Genomic DNA, 24,320 nt, shown 5'->3' on the forward strand with positions numbered 1-24,320 from the left:
CATGGGTAGATAATGATGTGTGATAAAATAAAATTGAGGAGAGGCCTCGATGTGTTTTGAGATCAAGTCATCTAGCGGAGTTTGGATGACGACCACAAACTTTCTAGACGGTCCAGTGGGAAACATTAGTAGGTCCGCAACCTGTAGGTTTTAATGAACTGAGAGTGTTCATTCGTTGTACTCCATCCCGCTCATGGTTGCCTTTAGGACATGTATGGCTGAGGAAACCCCTTAGTAGTAGTGTCTATCCCGATGATATTCTTTAGGTTAGGTCCCTTGTAAAAAGTGGTTAGGGACGTAAAGTGAGGATAATGAGAATGAGTAATCAGGGTTATTGTTGATTGGTGAACTTAATAAGTTTATTATTACTGTGGGTTGAAAACCCTATATGCTCACCAGGCTCCCAAGCCTGACCCACTCAGCTTTTTATGTTACAGGTAGTAGACCCCGAGCATAGTCGGAGGACGACGAGAGATTTTTGGATTATAGGCCAGTAGTTGTAAATAATTGTTGAAAGGCTTATAATGTCTTGTTTATGCTTTTGATCTGTATCGGAACATGACATCTCGAGGTTTTGATATATATGGAACATATATACCTTCTTAATGAAGGGTTTTGATAAACTTTTATCATATGTTGTTTGGCGACCAATTCTGCAACATCTTTTAAAAAGATTTCTCTTATTTTATTTTAAAAAGCATAAATTAAATCGGTCTTTTCTAGCCGAGAAATTAGAGGATGTCACAGGTGATCATCAGCCTGTTTGATTTTTTTTGTGATTACGGAAGAATGAGTTAGCTAAATCTATAGTTCAAGTATGTGAGGTTAAAGTTAGTTTATTTATGCATAAGTGAAGGAATGTAGACTACCCATCAAGTGCTCGTAGTTAGGAAATTTTCTTGTTATGCTTCTCAAGGATTCGTTGGATCCTTCAGGATCTGAAGGAATTAAAAAAAAGTTTAAATCGGGGGTGCAAAGCAATTTGCCATCAAATTTATATCTTCAGGAATGCATAGGTTGTTCGCAATCATAAGTTGTTGGGCAAGGAGCTTGTTGTAGCCAATAGTTCCTTTTGGAAACAACATGTATTAGGTCAAGAAGCATTTGGGCTCTTCGATTGGGTATTGGTTATTGAGAGATTGGTTAGCTCGCAGTATGTATCACTATCATTGGTCAAGGATGGGCAGCTGTCAATTGTTGATCGGTTGCATGAATGGGGTTATAAGTATGGGATTATTTAAGTGTTTAAGGACATGTTTCCTATTGGAATTGGCCATAAGGGTATGTAGTAGTGAAGTTTGGGTTTTACGAGTGAATTAACATAAATTTTGAGGTTTATGGATCGAGATTGTTTGGAGAATGGTGGATCGGTCGGTTTTAGTGATTATTGCGGGCGACTGCGGTTATTTGAAGTGTTTGATATGAAGTAATATAATTTCAGATGTCAGAAGCGGCATTTCGTCAATTCTCCATGTGTGGCCTTGATTTTACCTGAAGTTCAGTTATGGGATGTCGCGTCGATGGAAATGCTAAATGGGTCGATCGAACTAGGGTTCATTTAACATTATTACGAGTGATTTTGGAATCTCCCCGTGATTAATAGTTTCTTTTAGCTAGTGGGGTTTTATCGTAGGACTGTTTAAGTGTTGTCCAAGGTCCGAAATCTTGTCCTAGTTATTTAATCAATTTATGTGGCTAATGATTTGGTGTGCTTAATTCTGTTTGATATGACCCGGGGATAAAATCGACGAGGTTATCTGTTTATGAGGTCCTTCACTCTTTGAATTTAGTCATACAACCAAAGGGATGCAGTGGATCTAACGCGACTTGTATGACCTCCTCATTGCTATGTGAATCTTAGGAGCAGATTTAAGGCGACTGGTGTGATCTCCTTGTGGGAAGTTTCAAGTGGTCCGAACTCTTTTTCCATATTCCTTTTCCTTTGTGGGTTATTTTGTTTTTGTAATGTTAATGGTTGCTCTTTTTCTAGAAAGGGGAATTAGTATTGAAGGTTTTGGTCAGACCGTAATAGTTATATGAAGAATGTGGATTGATATTATTACATGTTGGTATGCCGCTTAGTCCAACTTTAAATTGCTTGTAGGTTTATAGAAATGTAATAGATAGTTTCGAAGGGCATATGGTGAGTTTCTGCCATGGACCTAAAAACCATCAAAAGTTGTAGCTTGGATACTCAATCGTTGTCATAAGCAAGAGTCAAGATTAGCAATTTCGAGGACGATATTATTATAAGTGGAGAAAACTTGTAACGTCCTGTTTTCTGTTTTTCGTCTAAAAGTGGGATATAAATTAGAATAATTAAATAAATATAAATAAGGAATATTTAGCATTTTAATTAAATAAAATGGTATTTATAAGTTTATTGTTAACTAATAAATTATTAATTAACTAAATAACTAAATAAATATAGGTAATAACGATAATAATGATAATAGTACACTTAAAAATGACCTTATAAGAAACAAAAGATTATGAAGGTATATTTAGGGCATTTTCGAACTTCTAATGTAGAGATAATGTGTCTAGGGACCATTATTGACAACAACCAGAAAATTAAGCTTAGGATTCTTTGAAGCAGTATTATGCGTACATATCTTCTTCCTCTTTCATTAGTCGCATACCAAGCAACCCTAACACCCTGCTCCTGAGTTATAGAAAAGAAAAGAAGAGAAGAGAAAAGAAAGTAAGGAGAGAAAAGAAAGGAAAACGAAATTGTCATTTGTGCTCCCGAGTTGGAGAGAAATGGAAGGAAAGTTAAACATTTTGTTCTTTCTTTTCAAATCCTCCCAAATCGGGAGGAAAGGTAGGAGGGAAAGTTTTCCTTCCATTTCTTTCCACTTCCTTCCTTTAATGAAACTCGGGAGCACCATTCTCTCTTGCTTTCCTCTCATTTCCTCTCATTTCCTCTCATTTCTCTCCTTAAAGTTGAACTCGGGAGCGGGGTGTAAAAAACCATTATTCCTCATTGAATGCGGCAACCAATGTCACCAAAAAATAAATGGGAATAAGGGAGGGAGAAGAACAGATACCGAGAGAAAGAAGCTCGGAGAGAGAGAGAGAGACAGAGAGAGAGAGAGAGAGCAGTGAACGAAAAGAAGAACAAGAACAAGAAGAAGGAGACGAAGAAGAAGAAGAAGAAGAAGAAGAAGAGGACTAAGGGGAGGTGTTGATTTCGGATTTGTTGCTGAAAAATGGGAAAAGAAGGTCTGGTGGGACTGTTTGAGTCATTTCTTGCCAGGTAGCGAACCCTTTTCTTCCTTTCTTGCATAATCAGCACCACCACTAACAACCATGGATGTCTAAATCCTACCTCAGTTCGTCGGAGATGATGGAAGAGGAAGAGAATGATGGTCGTGTTGCTTGACATCCATGGTAACTATTTCTTCTTTAACTCTTGTTTTCTTTCTTTCCCTTTGATTATCTACCACCATCACTGAGAAACACCGCAACCACCACCGTTGACGGTGGTGGTGGCTGCCGAAGTTGTAGCACCACCAAGTGGTGATGAGGTTCTTTGTGCATCAAATTTACAGCTAGAGTGTTCAATATTTCAATTATGTCTTTTAAAGTTTGTATCCTTTCTTCTTTTGATGGAAATGAGTTTTGGTGTGAAGTTTTATGCAACTAATGATCACCACTAAACCACCATGTCACCACCAATCAATGGGGGTTGATGTGAGCTTCAATTTCCAAGCCAATGACTTGATTCATTAAGTATTTAATTGTGTTTGGTTAAAGGCTAAACCCTCAAAACTCTTCTTATGAGCTTAATGTGTAGAAGAGTTATGTTTTGAAGTCAATTTGTCCAAGCTCTTAATCCATCGAGTTAATTGCTATTTTTTTATTGAAAATAGTTTTTCTAAGATCACTAATAAATATTTTGGTTGTATTTGGACTTAACCATTAAATACTTAATGAGTTAATTGGAATGTAAGCTCAAACTCAATTGTTTTGTAAAATTCTGAAATTGTCTCTGATTTTGAAAAATCATATAATATCATTGGATGATCCAAATTATGCAAGAAATAAATCCCTGGAAAGGTATGAATGTCTAGTTTCACCCAAATTAATTTCTTAACCCGATTTAATACTCAATTGTACAATTTTCACTTTGAATACACGTTGGTCCAGAAATTTCAATGATCACTTTGACGTTTTTGTAAAAATCATAACTAAATCTAGGAACCTCCATCTTTAATGAGGTTTTTTGTGAATATTAATACGTGTATGCGGTTGTAGTTATAAATTAGGCTTGGTTTAATTACATTCCTAAGTGAGATGGAATTGGCATTCCTTGTAGGTTGGTCCATAAAAATGTTGTTTTCATTAGTCATTTTATAAAATGCATAATTAAATTTAGAAAAAAATCAAAATTGCATAAATTCAACGATTGATTTTAGAGGCAACGGTCTAGTTTCTCACATAGTTTTTCAATGGAATGATTCTCATCCCTCCTAGGCTGTTGATGACCGTTTTTCCTGCATGGTCCAGAAAAGGGAACAATATTAATAATCAACTTGTGAAATGCTTAGAGTTCAATAGAAAACTAACTAGAGAATGTGTCCTACCCTATGAAAAGCTAAGGAAATATACTATAATAAGTAACATAAACTTTACATGAGTTTGGGGGTTGAGTGAGGTTTAATGTCCCACAAAACCAAATGCTACAACGACAATAAAAATGAATAAGAAGTATATTATGAAGTATCAATATGTAATATGTGGATATAAGCTAAGTAAGTGTTATTGATGTGATTGTAGGTGTCGTAAGAGCTAGAAACCAATCTTAGGTACTTATGTGGTTTTATCCTATGTAACTACTTCAGATTAGTCTCCTCAATGTACTCATGGGTCGAAGGCACCAATGCCGACCCACTGAAATATGTTTGTAGGATGATAGTTGTCTTTGTGACACTTGCTGATATTATTGTATGTTTTATGCATGCTGGGGTTGATACGTACTCGGCACAGCTACATGCTTTCATATAGAGTCATTATGGACTTGGGGGTTGATATGGATCCGACGCAACTGTATGCCGTCATATTGGGTTGATACATACTCGACACAACTTCTTGCTGTCATATGGGTTGATACGGACCCGACACGGCTACATGATATCATATACGGTTAATACGGACCCGACATAGCCGCATGTTGTTATATGTATGTATGTGTTGTATGGGGTATTTTTGGGGAACTCACTAAGCGTTGAGGGTACAATTTTTTATTTAAATTGTTTCAGGTTTTCTTATATTAAAGGAAGACATGATTTGATTGCATCACATCCATTGGAGAATTATGCACTTTATACATTGTGTGTCTATATTCTGAAATTTTTTTTAAACCAATGGGTTTTATTTGGATCGTGGAAGTTGTAATTGAATTAAATGCTTTTGTTTTAATAGAAAATTTTGGGTTACAATTTTGGACGTTACAGTGTCGGTTATGTGATGAGTCTATAAAGCAACCTTAGCAACTAAAACATTATGTATTTCACGAAGATTGTCAATATACATTAAACTAACACAAAAAAAAAAACAAAAATCTACTTCATTTTGAAGCACTAAACACTTACAAATTGGTCTTCAACTAACGGACCAACAAATTCCCCTTGTTTATTCACATGACTATGGTGAAATGCGTCAAGTCTATTCACATTCGGTTTAACATTACAAAATATTTTATACTTGAATAAACATTAAAAAGTATGTTATAACTTAATAAATATTATTGTAACTCCCGTTCTTAAAACAAGCACTAACGTAGTTGTACGTCCTCCCCCCCCCCCCCCCCCCCCCCATCCCCCCCTCTCACAGTTCTTTACTAGCTTCTTCTAACATTCTCTATTTTCAACGGATCATTGTTTATGCTTATCTTTTAAGAAGTGGTCAATAGCATCACTCCAACACTGTGGATGAATACCCTTAGGGGCTTTAGCCCTTACTGCCTCCACATCCCCTTCAAAACCAGTAAAACGAGTTTTTACAGTATGTTTGCGGCCTCTATACCGTACACATATCCTATTGTTAGGTGACACCCAATAAACTGAAGCCATAAGATTATTTGAAATCAATCCAAAATGAAACCATGTCTACAAAAAATAGAGAAGTTAAAAATGAATCAAAATTAAAAATATTAAATATAATTTTATAAATAATTTACCGAAAGATACTGGAACATGCCAACCCTTTCGGCTTCAAAAACTTTGTTCCATGTGTCCTTATCGAAAGCGATGTCGCGCTACATATAGCTCCCAAACTCCCAAATGAAATCAGTAAAGGAATCCAGATCAGAATAGAGAAAGAAAGAGAAAAGATGCCATACCTTTGCCGGAGTCGTCGAAACTCGAAGCTACCCGCCGGAAATGATGCCGGAGTCGTCGAAATTCGAAGCCTATCGCCCTGTCAACACAAATGGATGACCTAGTCTGACTAGTTGGTAGTGGAGGCAAGTCAGAGAAGTTCCGTACTGAAAATCGTCAAAATACGCCGGAAAAACGTTGGTCGTCGTCAGAGTTTGAAGGTGAAAAGAGCTGTGTGGAGTAGCTGATCTGGGACGAGGGGAAACAAAAGGGACGAACCTTTTGTGGCGACACCTTTAGCGGCGACTCCGGACAAGTAGCGGCGACAAGTTGGAGTGAAACAAATGTGCCATGTTCTGCTGATTTTTGGCCGTAGGATCTGTTCGATAACTTGGGGCCAAGATTGCTTATTAAGTGGGACTCATAGATCGACAACAATAAATGATATACATCCTATCCACATTTCGATTTAAAATCATCATCTAAAGAAATGCTTCGGCATGATACACATAACTTCTTCAACCTTAATTTCCACATCCCACCTCGCAACCTTAAACAACTCAATCGCCAACTCACTAACTTTTATTTAACTCTTGTTAGCAAAGTTTAGAAGTTCTCTTTCCAAATAACAACAAAAGAACGTAAAGCAATTTCTAACCAAAATAAAAAAAAAATTAGTACAAGATTTAAAATAAAATCAAAACACAGCGATAAATGTTTTTCAACTTTAATTTATTCTAGAACACAGCTACAGTCACAATTTCATAGGGATGACCATGAGTGGTTCAGCCTTTTGCAATGTGATCCCGTACTTTTCTCCCATATCAATATCTTCAGGTCTCGTATTTCCCACAAGCTTCCAATCAAACTTATGAATCAAAGATCCCAATATTATATGTAACATCCTATTAGCAAGATTCAATCCTGGACACATCCTCCTTCCTGCACCAAATGGAATAAGCTCAAAATCTTGGCCTTTATAGTCAATCTTCACGTCCAAAAACCTCTCAGGCATGAACATTTCTGGGTCTGACCATATGTTTGGGTCTCGACCCATAGCCCAAACGTTACACAAAATTTGTGCATTTTTAGGCACAATGAAACCTTGAATAGCAACGTCATGTAGGGCTTGGCGAGGGATAAGAAAAGGGGCAGGAGGATGAAGTCTCAGAGTTTCCTTAATCACAGCTTGTAGGTACGTGAGTTGCGAGATATCAGATTCTTGTATGTTTCCATTGTTGTTGTTTTGCATGAGTTTATCAACCTCCAACCTCGCTTTTTTTATTTTCTCTGGGTTACGAATCAGTTCCGACATCGCCCATTCCAACGTGCTTGATGTCGTGTCGGTTCCCGCCATAAATAGTGTCTATAAAACAAAACCTTAATCAATGCATATGCTATTATAATAGGCAATATTTTTTAAATATTAGTAAAAGGTTTTACTTACTAGAAATAAGTGTCTCATATCATTTTGAGTAAAACTGGATTGCTGGTCAAGCATTAAGTCTAAAACATCATTGCTTTTGGTTGAAACGCCATCAGATCTTGTTTTTAACCTGTCATTGATGATCTTATCGAAAATTGCCAACATTTTCTTAGCATAAACATTTTCCGACCATATTAACTCTAGTGGATCCAACGAGTGAAGTATAGGAAAAAGGTCCGGTAGACCTGGCTTTGCACCAGCTTGCATCGCTTGCAATACTAAGTCTTGGAATTGTTGTGTTGATTTTGGACCATATTCAGCAAGATCAATCGAAAACATAAAGTTGGAAAGGATGTTGAGACTCGTCGTGAAAGCACATGCACCTACGTTTAAAGCCTTTTCCTCTATACAACATCGATTAACATGCTTGACAAGTTCTTGTACCTAGAATGTATATAAATATGAGAACATATATAATTAGTTTCAATGTATCATTGTTATTTTATTCTATTTTTAACAATATAATTTATACCTTCTCCCGTCGTAGTAATTCACTAGCATCTAGCTGTTGAACAGAGAACATATATTCCTTGGTCATTCTTCTCAATTTTCTCCATTGATCTCCGGCCTCCATCCAAACAATAGAGTATTTATGATAGTCTCCGATTTGGATAGCCTTAGGAGGTGATCGGTTTAAGAAGGCTACATCATGTGTGTTAAAGAATTCTTTGGTGATATCAGGAGATGAAATGACTATGGTCGTATTGCTTCCGAGCTTCAGTGACATTAAACGACCATAACGTTTAGATAATATGGAAAGTGATTGGTGGGGTTTGTCACCGAATTCTAAGAGGTTTCCGATGACCGGAAAACCTTTAGGTCCCGGTGGTAACCGTGAGTTGCGCCGGCTGGAAATGATGTAGGCAAAGATGGCCAGTGGGAAAAGACAAGATAGTAAGAGGAAGAAGGGTTGATACTCCATTATTTTACGTGGATGTTGTTCTACTTCGTTCATCTAAACGTCTTCAGAAGTCGTTCATTTATAGCCACGAAAGTTATAAAAATGGTCCCTATTAGTTGACCTAAAATCTTATGTTTGCTTCATATTTTGAAAAAATCCCACTTTCGTCCCCAAATTTGACCTTTATTGCACGATTTGTTTTATGTGTGAGATAAACACAATTTGTTCATCATCACCACTATTTTTCTTTCTCAATATGTATAAAAAATTGAGATCCTGCCAACACTTTCCACACCCCCAAGCATATCATTGCTTTTTTAGTTTTTTTACATGAAAAATCTGATAATGATGAATACTGCAAAATGTAATATAAGCATTAATGGTTGTATTATTGGTTTTATTACGCATACTTCCAATTCAACTTGTTTATGTTTAACGATTAACCATAAAACAATTATTGATAATATAAAAATTAGTGGTACTGTATTATTTAAATATACTTTTTGATAAATTAAGATAATAAGATAATTGAATATGATTGAAATTGAAATTTGAAGAAAAGACGATGAAATGTGAAACATGAAGACAAAACAAAGGGGATATGCTGAAAATTGCAATTCAATTCAACGATCAATATCCGGAACTTAGAAGCGGTCAATCTTTGCTTAAGATGGGTAGTTTTTTTATGAACAATTTCTGAATTTCAAAGAAAGTTTGCACCTTGACTCCTTGAATGTATATATCATCTTCTTAATAATTAATATAATGCTTAATGGATTAACTATCTATATAATATATATACATGACCATATCGGGATATTTATTCAAATCGATGGACCAAATTTGAGATATTGAATAAAGGACCATTCTTGTAATTTACTCGGATAAGTATATCTTTAAAGTCTATGCTCGTAAAACACATACTCTTTTTCTTTTATTTTGCAAGTATATCTTTAAAGTCTATGCTCGTAAAACACGTACTCTTTTATTTTACTTGCCATGTAAATAACAAATCATACTTGAATATTTCCACGAGAAACTTGTAAAATGTTATAATATATCCGATTCATATTGACCGACAAATAGAAAACTTTTTTATGCACCCCTCATTCCTCATATAAACCCTAAAAATCGATTTTATGAATTTCACATGCCCCTTCAAGATTGTCTATATCTAGTACTATATCAAACACATGCCCAAAAATAAGATCTGAACAAACTTATTAGCCTTAAATCGGTCATTGTTGGTAATGGAAGACATCATTATCGTGTGTATGCCTTCAACTTATTAAGCTTAAATCAGTAGCAATAGGTAGACCACAACAAAAAACATTACCTTTAGTGACCACAAAAAACGTCCCAATTGATGCCTCATGTCGTCACTATTACCTTGTAGCTAATACTCATTTGTCGTCGCAATTGACGTCATCTAGTAATGTTCGTCGTCGCTAAAGTCTCGGTCGTCGCTAACTCGCTAAAGGTGTTGCATCTAACGTTTTTTTTTAAAGTTATTTGTGATATTAGTTTATATCTTATAAAATGCAAATTTAATAAAAATGCAGAAATCAATACATACCAAATTACATAAAACATCAAATATACCAAATTACATAAAATATCTAATAAATCCAAAATAAACATCAAATGTATCATCCATAAACTATCTACTAAATCCAAAATAGCGTCATCCATAACATATAACAAGAAATACTATGCGTCTTATTTCTTCCCCATCATTGTTGACTTGGTTCTTAAACAAGCGGATAATATCTCAAATTGCCGTCACAAACGCCGAGTTTTGAGTAAAAACATTCACATCCACGTCCTACAATTAAGTCACAATCACATTAAGCCCTTAAAAATTTAACAAACTATAAATGCATCAAGTTCTTAAAAATATAGCATAGGCACCATATTTATAAAAAATTTAATAAGCACCTATGTTGGTTGCAGTGCTAGTGACTTTAACTGTCATTGAGATGAGACACGTATACTCGCTGCAGAAGAAGGTTTAGGCCTAATGCCTCTCACATGCCCCCTTCCAGAACCTAACACCTTTTTAAATATTGTGATCCAATCAATGAGTCTGGATCACCACCGGAGTCTGTAACGCCCCATTTTCCGTTTGTTGTTTAAAAATGGGATATAAAATTAGATTAACTAAACAAATAGAAATAAGAAATATTTAGCATTTTAATTAAATAACATGGTATTTATAAGTTTATTGCCATCTAATAAATTATTAATACACTCAATAAATAAATAAATAAAGTTAATAACAATAATAATAATAATAATAATAATAATAATAATACACTTAAAATCACCTTATAAGAAACAAAAGATTATGAGGGTCTATTTAGGGAATTTTCGAACTTCTAATGTAGAGATATTGTGTCTAGGGGCCATTATTGATAACAACCAAAAACTTAGGCTTAGAATTCATTGAAGTGGGATTATCAGATGTGCAAGATCTTCTTCCTGTTTCATTCGTCGCATACCATGCAGTCCTAAAAACCCATTATTCTTCCATGCGTGCGGCATCCAAGATTACCAAGAAAGAAATACGAATGCAGGATGGAGAAGAAGAGATATCAAGAGAAAGAAGCCTGGCGATAGAGGGAGAACAATGAATGAAACGAAGAAGAAGAAGAAGATGACAACGAGGAGGTGTTGATTCCATATTTGTTGCTGTAAAACGGAAGAAGAAAGCAAGGTGAGACTATTTGAGTCGTTTCTTGCCAAGTGGCGAACCCTTTTCTTCCTTTCTTGCATAATCACCACCACCACCGACAACCATTGTTGTCAGAATCCTATCTTAGTTCGCCAGAGTTGATCGAAGAGGAAGAGGACGATAGTGGTGTTGCTTGACATCCTTGGTAACTATTTCTTCTTTAACTATTGTTTTCTTTCTTTCACTTTCTTATCCACCACCATCACTAAGAACCACCACAACCACCACCGATGCCGGTGGCTGTGGCTACAAGAGTATCATTTTAGCACCACCTAGTGGTGATGAAGTTTTTTGTGCATCAAATCCATGGCCAGAGTGTTCAATAGTACCTGAAACCATAAACCAAAACTATAAGACTAGATTGGGTCCATAGCTAAAAGACTGGATTACCCTTGAGTCCATAGTATGAGGCTAACTTTCCTATTGGGCCCGCGACTCATATCTGTCTTGCTCCTGAGCCCACAACATAAGTCTAACTTGTCCTTGGGCCTACAACATAAGTATGTCTTGCCCTCAGGCCTACAACTTATGGCTGGCTTGCTCCTTAGTCCAATTCGACATCGGACTGACATAAAAATGTTTACTCCTTAGTACGATTCCGGAATACCAACCGGTCCTCAGCCCGGATCTGGAATGCTATTGAGCCTTTAGTGTGAGTCTGGCATGACCTACCAGGCAATAAGTTCATATCTAGAATGCTCCAATACCCTCAAATCCTTAGTACAAGCCTGGCATACCATCGAGTCCCCAACTCATATCTGGAATGCACCAGAGCCCTCAACATGATTCTGGCAAACCACCCAGTCCTCAGCTCGTATTGGGAATGCTCCAGGGTCTATTGGCTACAACACGAAGCAGTGCAACCTCAACCAATTACAATATGTCAACATATAACAAACATATACAAATAATCATACCTACATAATCATAGGAAGTCCTACAGTCCTACCAGTATAGCATATTAGCAACTAGCATTTAATCATGCAGATCTACTCTATAGTCAACATATTAGTGAATATTAGGATATCAACCCAATGGATCGGCTTTGGTGCCTTCGAACCGCAAGTACAGTGAGGAAAAGTCACCCGAATCAAAGAATTCTTGTCATCACGATACAACCCCTTTTTCAACATGGCTTCTTCTCGCGAATCCACTAATACCAGAACCAGATAGAATCTCACTTAATAGCTCAAAATCCTCAAGTTTATTCCAAAGTCCAACTTGGCCAGAAAGTCAACGGCAACGGAAGTCAAGGTCAGCAAGCCCTCACGACATGACCATCTACGGCTTACGTCCTGAGCCACCATATGACAAAATAGTAGAGCTTGGTCACCCTCACGACATGAGATGCATCTCCTCATGTCGTAAGATCCGTTTGAATACCATCTTTGATTCAAAAACTTCTTAAGCCATTGGGACAAGCCACTAAACCTTCCATAGAGTCTTATTCACACTAGGACATCATAAAAATCATGGCTTTTTGGACATGCATGTCCAATACATGTCCCAACACCATCTTGGGCACAAATGGGGAAATATGACATCAAATCTTATGCAAGAGATATAAAACTCTACCAAAGTACAGATCCAGCAACTACCATACTCAAGTGACCTTGGAGAACCAGAAAGTTGGCAACTTTATGGATTCAAATAACCACATCAACTTGAATCTAGAGAAATAAGCATAAAAGATCTAGATCTAGGCTTATGGACACATAAAGCAATGAACTTGAAACTCACAATAGGTCCAACATTCCTGGGCTTGGGCTGCAACGTTCCTTACGTTGTGAACTCTTAATGCTCATGTCGTGAGCACAGTTTAAATCAACATTTATGTTTAATCGCTTCTCAAGTCGTGAACTCCAAATGCTCATGTCATGACCTCTGTTTTTCCCTAGATCCTTTCCAACTTCGAGCAGTCATATCTTCTTCGTTTAAACTCTGCTTCTGACGATCCTTATATCCAAGGAAAGGTAATAAGAAGCTCTACAATCATAAACTCTGCTTTTCCATAAAACTTTCAAAACTTAAAATCTAATATTCAAAGAATCCCGAACTGCCACTTTATATATATACCCTTGGGCTCTGCAACACAATCCAACTCTTTGATCATTTGATCTATAATATCTACATCCAAAAAGGGCCAAATTCTTTCTTCCCAAGGCCCTAAGCCTTATGATAACTAATGATCAAACACAACCCTGAATAATGAAGTGATTTGAAACCGAGTGTTACAGGAACAATTTTAATAGTTAACTTGTGAAATCTTTATAGCTCAATAGAAAACTAATTAGAGAATGTGTCCAATACTATGAAAAGCTAAGGATATATATTATAAGAAGTAATATAAACCTTTCATGCGTTTAGGGGTTGAGTGAGGTTTAATGTCCCAAAAACCCGAATGCTACAATGATAATAAAAATGAATAAGAAGTATATTATGAAGTATCAATAAGTAATTTATTGAAATGAGCGAAGTAAGGATTATTGATGTGATTGTAGGTGTCCTAAGAGATGTAAAACAATCTTAGCTACTTATATGGTTTTGTCATATGTAACTGATTCCGGTGAGTTTCTTCACCATACTCATGGGTTGAAGGCACCAATGTCGGCCCACTGAAATATGTTTGTACAATTATAGTTGTCTTTATGACATTTGTTAATTTGTCGGTATGTACTTGATTGTATTTATGACTGTTGATGATATCATTGTACGTTTCATGTAAGTAGGGGTTGATACAAATCCCAAACAGCTACATGATGTTATGTAGTGTCATTATGGACTCGGGGGTTGATACTAACCCGACACAACTAAATGCCGTCATATGGGGTTGATACGGACCTGACACAGCTATAAGCTGTCATATGGATTGATACGGACCTAGGGGTTGATACAGATATGAAATAGCCACTTGTTATTATATGTATTTGTGTGTTGTATGTGGTATTTTGGGGAACCCACTAAGCCTTGTGCGTATGTTTTCATGTTTAAATTATTTCAGGTTTTCTTATATTGAAGGAAGGGCATGGCTTGACTACATCACATCCATTGGAGAATTATGAACTTAATAAGTTTTATGTCTTTACTCTGATAAATGTTTTAAACCAATGGGCTTCATTTAGATCTTGGACGTTTTAATTGTAACAAATGCTTTTGTTCTAAAAGAAAATTTTGGGTTAAATATGGGATGTTACAAGTCAGTATAAAAGCCTTGGTTTGAGGGATTTGGGCACATTCTCGAGTGTGTCTGAACTTAAACCGAGGATTTGGTAATCCTTTTGAAAAAAAATTCTAAAAAGATTTCAATGAAGTGAAAGGGGTGCGATGCATACAATCTGCAGAGCTCAAGTAAGTGATTCCCACAATTCCATACCTAAATATATGACTAGTATGCCTGTTGTATGATTTGCACGCTAGAGTAGGGCTAAGGATACTTTCAGGAATTGTATGCTAGAATTGCCTGATTTCTGATACCATGTAGCCAAGGAGGTATTAGATGCTATGTTAGATTTGGAATCTATGTTGGGGGAATTAATTGCTAATTGTATACTTTAAAAATTGTATACGATTAGGTTCATATAACCCTAGAATAACTGATATGGCCTTATATCATTTTCCTTGTCTGGTTGTGGGCTTAGGATAGAATCAATCATTCAATGAAGTGAAAGCGGTGTGATGCATACAATCAACAGAGCTCAAGTAAGTGATTCCCAAAATTGCATACCTAAATATATGACTAGTATACCTATTGTATGATTTGCATACTCGAGTAGGGCTAAGGATACCTTCAGGAATTGTATGCTAGAATTGCCTGATTTGTGATACAATGTAGCCAAGGAGGTATTGGATGCTATGTTAGATTTGGAATCTATGTTGGTTGAATTGATTGCTAAGTGTACCCTCTAAAAATTATATACGATTAGGTTCATATAACCCTAGAATAACTGATATGGCCTTATATCATTTTCCTTGTATGGTTGTGGTCTTAGGATAGAATCAATCATTTTTCAGTCTATGTGATCCCTTTTTGTGTATAATATTCAAGAATAAGGAAACCGTCAGTGATGGTAGTAGTTCCTAGTGTCACGGGAACAAGTTAGTTAGAGGATGCCTTTTTTATGTTTTATGGCCTATAGAGTGCTACTACTCGAATATTGCTTTCTTTGTGCTTTATGGGACCCATATTAAGGTGAGCTAACTATTAAATGAACATGTTAAGTTACATGCTGCAAAGGTTAAATAATTGTGGAATGATTGCTTTGACCATATTACATAGCTCTCAGTTGTGTCTAATCGTTGTAGGGTTGGGTATTTTATTCGAAAGATTATTTTAGTTTTGTTGCATGTAATTGTATTCATGAAGTTGTTAGCTAATATTACCATGAGTTGTTTAGCAGTTGATGACAAGGTGAGGTGGGATCCTAGGAGATCCTGGGAAGTGCATTAGAGGAATTTATGTGCTTTTTAGCGGTGAGTATTCATTTGAGAATGGTTATATGTTGTTAGATCGGATGGTAGTGGACATGAGTAGTTACTCATAGGATCGATAATGATTCTTGTGGAAGGTATGGATAAGTGTAGAAGGTAGTATTGTGCCCGTACTAATGAAAGCACATGATCTGTACTCAAATTGAGGGCAATTTCGAGGATTATAAGGAGCTAATGGAGGATAGGTCGTATGGTTTAGTACCATGATTCATTTCAATGTGTTTCCGTCTTATTTAGTTTATCAGTTATGCATGTTCATGTTGATGATGGTTCTGGCAATTATTTAGGCCTTAGTGACCATCTAAGTTTGGTTTTGAATAATACAGACCTAGGTAAGTTGTGACAACCCGATATTTCAACTCTTTGTAATGACCTAAAAAGTCAAGTATTGTAACCACTTTTGAGTTAATGAAATTAACTGTGATAATAAAATGTTCAACAAGTTTCTATTTAATTACCTACTATGTTTGATATCATTAAACCGTGATCGTACGTAAAAAGAATGCCCAAATCCGGCTTCGTGGTTATGATTTTTTCAAAGTTCGACTTAGCAACAGACAGCTAGAAACTCGAATCGGAGATCGAGCGACTTTTGGCCGGAATGACCTAAACGAGAATCGAAGGTCTCGACAATGGTATTTCAGCGGTAAAAAGTCTGGAGAAAACCGACGTCAGATAAAGAAGTTACGAATTTCTAAAGAAATTCCTTAAACACGACATTTTAAAAATAAATAATAAAAATAATTTCGGAATTTGCCGACGGAATCTAAACGAAAGTTGTAGAGCGTAGTCTCACCTACGCGTGGATATAAAGACCATCGAAAACGGAATTCGTATGAAGAAGATATGAATTTTAGAAGTTTATTAATTAAATAAAATATAAATTTAATTATAAATCTTTGGTATTATCCGAAGGGAGTCATCAGATGGGGCCGAGTTACGCCCCGCGTAAGCTCGTACGCCCCACGTACTGAAGGCCTACGCCTCGGATCGTCCACGTCTCGGCCTATGCGAAGCTAGCCCCTGTCCCATCCGAAGTCTGAGGCAGTCGAGGATTCGGTCATGCGTGACGTACGCGTACGCCCTGCGTACCCTCGTACGCCCCGCGTACCAAGGCGGTTCCCAGCCCCTATAAAAGGGATGCGAGGGTTCCGAAGAAAGGGCTCCATTTCTCTCATTTCTTTGGCGTTCTTGCCTCATTTTCCATGCCCGTTCTAACCCGAAGCCCCGGTCATTTCTCTCAAGTCCCGAAGGTCGTTTTTACTCCCGAGATTCCCAAGAATCCTGAGAAAAATCGGTTTCTGAGAAGAAACTCTGCCCGGTTTCCACCTCGCTTTCTTCAAACTTTCAAGTGAGTTCATACCCCTTAATTAACCCTTTTAAATATTCTAAATGCTTTTATATGCTTTCTAGGGGGGAATACAAGTAAAACACACGATTATTATCGGGTGTTATATATAAAGTTTTATTATACACTTTTATTAAATAGAATCATATGTGATTTATAAACTTTATAGGGAACTCTCGTATATATACAATATATTACAATAGCATTCTATCTTTTGAAATATAAATTGTTGTAATGCATGTATAAACTAAACATTTTGCTTGGATTATATGTATACATGTCTATCTTAGACACTATAAAAATCTTTACTTTCATAACAAGTGATTCCTTTTCTAGGTATTTCTAAACAAACGAGACACACTTTTAGAAAGCTATAATAGGTATAGTTTTACGAGAATATTGCTAACTTTTACATACTAGAAACACGATTTTCAAGAAGTCACTTTCATATACAAGAACAAACGAACATTTTAACATGTAAATTTGTTTTTATACCACGATTTGTGAGACATTAACTTCACGTACGTTCGAGTACACATTTCAAGTCCTGTATTATATACCAGAATCCCTTGGAAGGGGAGCATGGTGTTTGTGTATAGATCTATACAGGCTTGACAACCCGCGCCTTGACTGTTAGCTACAGTCCACCATTTGGGGTGACAAACGTCATAACATTCCAACGCCTGAAGAACGTTGTGTATAGGCATTCCGAGTCAATAGTATGGTTATAAAACTCACATGGGGTATTAAAAATACATTGATTTACGAGGTTTTCAAACATATTGGTTATTTTACAATTACATACATTTTTAGAAACAAACATTGGTCTTGAGAGAAGGCTACTTTTATACTAGTAGAAAATATAGGATTTTCTAGAAACAAACAAACAAGGACAAAACATTTCATTTCATACAAACATTTTCATTTAATACTTATGAAACTCACCAGCTTAAATGCTGATCTACTCTTTCAAATTAGTTGTATGTCCCAGGGATTCAGTAATTACAGGTATCAATATGCTTTTGAAGAAGGGACGCTGCGGCGCCAGTTAAATCTCATATTTTGACATCATATTATAATTGGTTTTGAACATGTAACTTTTGACAAATGTAAACTTTCAATTATATATATGATGGTTGTATTGCTTTCTTTACTATGTATTCATTTGTAAGCGTTACCACATGAAGTCATCCGCCCCCGAACGTTTCCGCCGTTCAGGTTTGGGGGTGTGAAATAAGTTAGTTGGTTTAAGATCTCGAAGGCCTCGCTCGAGGTAGTGCCAATTGAGTCGCTGGAAACAAGAAGGAAATGATTATGATGATCAGCTCAAGGATTGTAGCTAGAGGCTGAGGGATTAGCAGATGGATTGGGATGTCACTATCCAGATCGGGGTTGTGGTCTTCCAGATTTCCATATTTAGAGGAGAGAGAGAGAGAGATATATATAGAGAAAGAGAAAGAGAGAGAGAGAGAGAGAAAAAAAAAGAGAGAGAAAGAGAGAAAGAGAGAGAGAGAGAGAGAGAGAGAGAGATAACATACATTTGATTTTCAGAGTCGGGATGTAGACCCAACATGGGGCTATATAGTTGTAGTTTTTTGGCGGCAAGTATGGCAATGTGGGAATGCACAATAGGATCCTTATTTTATGGTTGCCTTGAGATGAGATTAAGTGTCTGATTTCTTTGAATATAGTAAATTCAGGTGATAGTTGATTGTTTCTGGTAATCAGCGAAATGAACCGGGAACGACAATTTTTGTTGTCTCTCATGTATCCCGAATATGGGAATGATGCCTCTTGTATTTATGAATGATTCTTGCGATAAATTGACATTTGGGGATTTGCAGACGAGGTGTATGGTAGTCCATTTGTTCCTAGATAGAGAATTGGTGTGATGAATGGACATAATTATTGCTTGTGCATCTGCAGGAGGTTCTTGATGTTAAAGGTGGTCATGATTGGAGAGTTTCCGAGGTCTCCATATGAGATTTAGAATCTCTTTGAGTATTTTTGGTGTTTATCTGGAAGATCATTTTCATTGTGTTATACATTTCAAAGGACATGGATGTTATGCATTTGGTATAGCCGGTCTTGTTTGCAACTTCTGTTCGTGGTAGTTCGAACCCTAAGTGGGGGATAACTGAGTGTTCTGCTTAGGTAAACGTCAATCTGTTTGATTTGTTTTGTGATTTCAGTATAATGAGTCAGAGGAATCTATAGTTCAAGTATGTGAGGTTTTAGTTTAGGTTTATTTATGCATCAGTGAAGGAGTGTAGACTACCAATGAAGTGCTCGTAGTTAGGAAATTTCCTTGTTATGCTTCTCAAGGATCCGCTGAAGTCCTTTAGGATCTGATGGGATTAAAAAAATGGTCAAATCGGGGGTGCAGAGCAAGTTGCCATCGTAATTATGTCTTCAGGAATGCATGGGTTGTCCTTGCAGTTGGAAGTTGTTGGGCAGTACTTCCTTTTGGAAATGACAAGTATTAGGTTAAGAAACGTTTGGGCCGCTTAGGTTGGGTATCGGTTATTGAGAGATTGGTTAGCTCGTAATATGTATTACTATCCATGGTCAGGGATGGGCAGTTGTCAACTGTTGATCGGTTGCATGAGTGGGGGATATAACTGTGGGATTAATTAAGTGTTTAAGGACTTTTTCATGTTGGAATTGGCCAAAAGAATATGTAGTATTGAAGTTTGAGTACTAGTCACTTAACAGAAATTGTGAGGTTTATGGATTGAGATTGTTCGGACAATGGTGGATCGGTCGGTTTTAGTGAAAATCACGGGCAACTGCGTAATGTGGTTATTGAAGTGTTTGGCATGAAGTAATAGAATTTCAAATGTAAAAAGTGGGGTTGCGTGAATTTTCCATGTGTGGCCTTGATTTTGCATGAAGTTCAGTTATGGGGTGTGCGTCGATATAAATGGTAATTGGTTTGATCCAACCTAGGTTAATTCAACATTATTATGGGTGATTCTGGAATCTCCGTGTGATTGAGAGTTTTTTTGAGCTAGTGGGTTTTCAACGTAGGACTGTTTAAGTTTTGTCCAAGATATGAAATATTGTTCCGTTTGTTTAATCAAGTAATGTTGCTAGTGAGTTAGTGTGCTTCAGTCCGTTTAATTTGGGGATAAAAATGACGAGGTTATCGGTTTGCGAGGTCCTTCACTCTTTGAATTGATTCGTATACCAGAAAGAATGCAGTGGATCAAAGGCAGCTTGTATGCCCTCGTCGTTTCTATGTGAATCTTGGTAGTAGATTTAAGGTGACTGGTGTGATCTCCTTTTGGGATGTTTTAAGTGGTCCAAAATCTTTTTCGACATTTCTTTCCCTTTGTAGGTTATTATTTTTTTTGTAATGTTAATGGTTGCTCTTGTGCTACATAAGGGAACTGGTATTGAAGTTTATGTTCAGACCGAAATAGTTATATGAAGAATATGGATGGATATTATTACATGTAGGTACTGTTGGATTAGTGTCTAAGCCCGTAACTATATTTTGTAAGTATTTGACCGGGTTGTGCATGGTCCTTTTGGGTTGCCTTCATCAGAGCAACTAGATAGGATGATTTATGGAGAAAGAGGTTAATTATGGTTTATTAATATATTATATGAATAATATATTAATTGAGATATCATAGAGTTTAACTAATATTGGACAAGAATTAATTAAGAAATTAATTCTATGGCTAAAAGAGATTAATTAGACTTGGGGGACTAATATTGTAATTATAAGATAATTGCATTGTGGGTAATGGATTCCTAAAGGGAAGGGGTTGGACGAAATCTATGGGAAGCCCATATAATTTTTGTCCAAGGGCCTTTTGATGGGTTTTATACAAACAATCATATGTGTGCATGCAACCCTAATTTCGGATCTATGTTTTCACTATTAGATACACAACGTTATGAACACATAAAAAACCCCAGCATGCTCCTATGTATTTCGAAATTTAGATAGTAGAAGGGATTACATACCTCTTGTTGTTATATTGTAATAACAACTCAAATCTTCAATCTTCTTGTCTTTGAAAGCAAGTACCACAAGTATAGTACCTCTAATGGCTCATAAACACCAAGAGAAAATGGAGAGGCAAGAGAGAGAGAGAGAGAGGAGAGAGGCATAAAATCGGCTCTAGGAGGTTCTGGGATCAAGTGGCCAATTTTCCTAGGCTGAGGATTCCTTACATAGGTGTAAGGATTAGGGTTTCAGTCCTTATCCTTATCTGATTGCTTGCCCACCAAGCAGTCCAAAGGATAAGTGTATAATCCTTATCTTGGACGAATTTTAGGGCCTTATCCCCTTGAATTCGTCCACCCTATCCATAGGGCATCCATTGCCCTACTTTGCAACTATCACATAATTACAATTCAGCCCCCGTAGTGTAGTTAACTTCTTTTAATCACATAATTAATTCTTAATTAATTCTTGACCAATGTCAACTAAATAAATATGATTTCTTTTTTAATATATTATTCTTATAATATATTACTAAAACATAATAATCTCTTTCTCTATCATTTCTCCAGTCAAGTTGCTTTGGTGAAGGCAACCCAAAAGGACCATGCACAATTAGGTCGAATACTTACCAAATATGGTTACGGGTTTAGACACTAATCCAACACTTTCTAGAAAGGTTCCAAGGGTTGCTTAAGTCCTAAGCAGAGAATAAGGGTTTCTCCTGAAACCCTAGCAACCCATACAAGTATAAATAGATCCCTAGGGATCCCAACAAACATGGCTACGTCTTCTGGTAGAGATCTTGGACGGTTTTGGTGCTCCTCTCCTCTTTTACTATCATCCTCTTGCTTATGGTGTTTGTAAACCATTAGAGGAGTGACATTTGTGACTCTAAGCTCCAAGGATACGAGATTCAAGCTATTCTATAAGAGGTATTCATCTAAATCTGTTCTTACATGTTAATTTGGATATACATATGCTAGATCTAGGGTTTATTAGCTTTGGGTGCTTATTGCATGTTCATTAGATAAACTAAATCCAAAGCTTTAGGGTTTTCATGTACACCATAGGATTAACGTAGTGCTCATATCCCATCTATGGTATCAGAGCCTAGGCTGTTTGTTTGATGTTTTAATTATTCATTGCTTCCAAGAAAATCGAAAAATTCACCTTCTGACTGGCAGACTCGCCAAGTCCATGAATGGACTAGATGAGTAGGTCCTACTTGACAAGTTCCACTGTGGACTCGACGAGTCCATGGCTCTAGTGTCGGGTTTTCCGATTTTTCTGCCAGAATTTGTTGAGGATAATTGCCAAAACTCGTTTTTCTTGCCAAAATCCGATTTTCTAAGTTCGGAATGGTTATCCTCATCAAAATTAATGAATTTGGTTAAATATGGATAATATAGGATTATTATTAGTCAAATATTTGATCTAGTAAATTTGAAAAGTTACAATTTACACCATTTAGTTTTTATAGTTTAAATTTGAACTTTAAAAGTTTTAGTTTTCATATTTAAATAGTTAAACCCTATTGTTTTGAAAAGTTTCAAAACTTGCCCTCAAGTTTTGGAATTTAAATCTTTGATTAAAAATTTAATTTTAAAATTTTAAATTCTAAAACTCTATTTTTGAAAAGTTCAAATTACACCCTTATGGTTTTATTAAATTAATTAAAAGAGAGTTAATAAATCCATAGTGATATGGTTTACATTTAATTAAATTAAAAGTGTAATTTATTAAATGAGACCACATAGTATTTTAAAAGTGTAAAATACACCCTTATAGTACATATAACATTAAAAGTCTCATATTATATATGTATAACTTAAATGCTAGTCCTACCGTTAGTAGGCCTCATTCACGAAGCCGATCTATAAGGGGGTATAAGGTTATGGCCTATAAAATGGTCGTTTAATGGGTGTTCACTCTCAGCCACCGCTTCCTTGATTGGTGGAGGGTCGTTAGCCGAACGGGTAGGATAGGGCAAACCCTTTCCATTAAAAGTATAATAAATTATAAAGTAACTAAATATTTTTTACAAAATTCCCAATCTTAGTTACTTTAGGCAAAAGTGAATTTGATGCAATTCCATGAAATTACACTTTATGCCCCTTGCTAAGACATTAGTGGAGCGTGTGTGGTTAACCGACACACTGAATGGGCTCTAAGCAAGGGTAGCGAAGGGTGACTCAATGTTTGTCATAGTTCGGTGGAGCGTGTGTGGTTAACCGGCACATCGAATAGGTGACTGTAACATTGGGGGCACCATGTATGTTTGCATGGTTATTCACACCTTGTTTTGTGATCCTCAGCATCCCAGTCACAAATCGAGGGTTATATCGAGATTTAAACATGCCATTGAAAAGTTCAATGAATCTCAAAGGATCTAGGAGTTTTCAATGCATTTAAAACTTAATCTCGTTTTACATTTTTCATGGTGGAAAATTAGTGAATCATCATTCACTTACCTTCAAATGTTCTGCAATTTGGATTACGGCATCCCTCTTCCAAGTTGTAGAATATTGTGTTGGATCATAGCCTTAATATCTCATTTGGGTGTTTTATTAAGGACTCAATCAATCAGTCAATCAACTAACTTGAATTTTCTCCCGTTTTGTAGATGTCAAAGTATGACAACTATGGTCTTCCCAAATACCTTGAAACACGGTTTCCACATGAAGATGATATTCCATGATTCGATCGAGGAACAAGAAGTCATGCTTCAGTTCCTCCACCTCCTCCTATTGTTCTCCCTAACCCATAAGTTCAAAGGCTTAAAAAGTTCAAGCTCACTCAAGCCCTTTTGGCAAGTAAACATGAAGAAGGAAAGTCAGTGTGTGCACACGTCTTAGATATGAAGTCACACATTGATAGGTTAAGAATGTTAGGAGTCGTTGTCTGTAAGACGTTGGCTGTTCACTGGGTTCTTCAATCGCTTCCTAACTCATATAGTGAGTTCGTAAGAGAGTACTATATGATAAACTACAAGGTAACCTTCATTGATCTCACCTATTTGCTTGTTGTTGCTGAATCAACATTGATTTGGTGTACTGGACAAGCAAAGTTAATTGGTGCA

At 36.4% G+C, this 24,320-nt stretch overlaps 1 protein-coding gene across 1 annotated transcript; it reads right to left on the reverse strand.

Moving 5' to 3' along the window:
* Nucleotides 1-6,379: 6,379 nt before the first annotated feature.
* On the reverse strand, nt 6,380-8,753 carry LOC111898588 (cytochrome P450 76T24). The gene is made up of 3 exons (XM_023894484.3): nt 8,282-8,753; nt 7,771-8,193; nt 6,380-7,689 (listed from the first exon to the last, which is right to left on the reverse strand). The coding sequence occupies exons 1-3, from the start codon at nt 8,729-8,731 to the stop codon at nt 7,078-7,080; spliced, it is 1,485 nt and encodes a 494-aa protein (XP_023750252.1). The 5' UTR covers nt 8,732-8,753; the 3' UTR covers nt 6,380-7,077.
* Between the last annotated feature and the right edge of the window lie 15,567 nt (nt 8,754-24,320).

Source organism: Lactuca sativa, chromosome 2 (genome assembly GCF_002870075.4).
Source record: "Lactuca sativa cultivar Salinas chromosome 2, Lsat_Salinas_v11, whole genome shotgun sequence".
In the NCBI taxonomy this organism is placed as follows: domain Eukaryota; kingdom Viridiplantae; phylum Streptophyta; class Magnoliopsida; order Asterales; family Asteraceae; genus Lactuca; species Lactuca sativa.

Bases quoted from the DNA above. Each gene is read 5' to 3' on its own strand.
- LOC111898588 (XM_023894484.3), bottom strand. From the start codon at position 8,731: ATGGAGTATCAACCCTTCTTCCTCTTACTATCTTGTCTTTTCCCACTG. The intron at 8,194-8,281 runs GTATAAATTATA...TATACATTCTAG, and splicing joins AATTACTACGACGGGAGAAG to GTACAAGAACTTGTCAAGCA. The intron at 7,690-7,770 runs GTAAGTAAAACC...TTTGTTTTATAG, and splicing joins ATATGAGACACTTATTTCTA to ACACTATTTATGGCGGGAAC.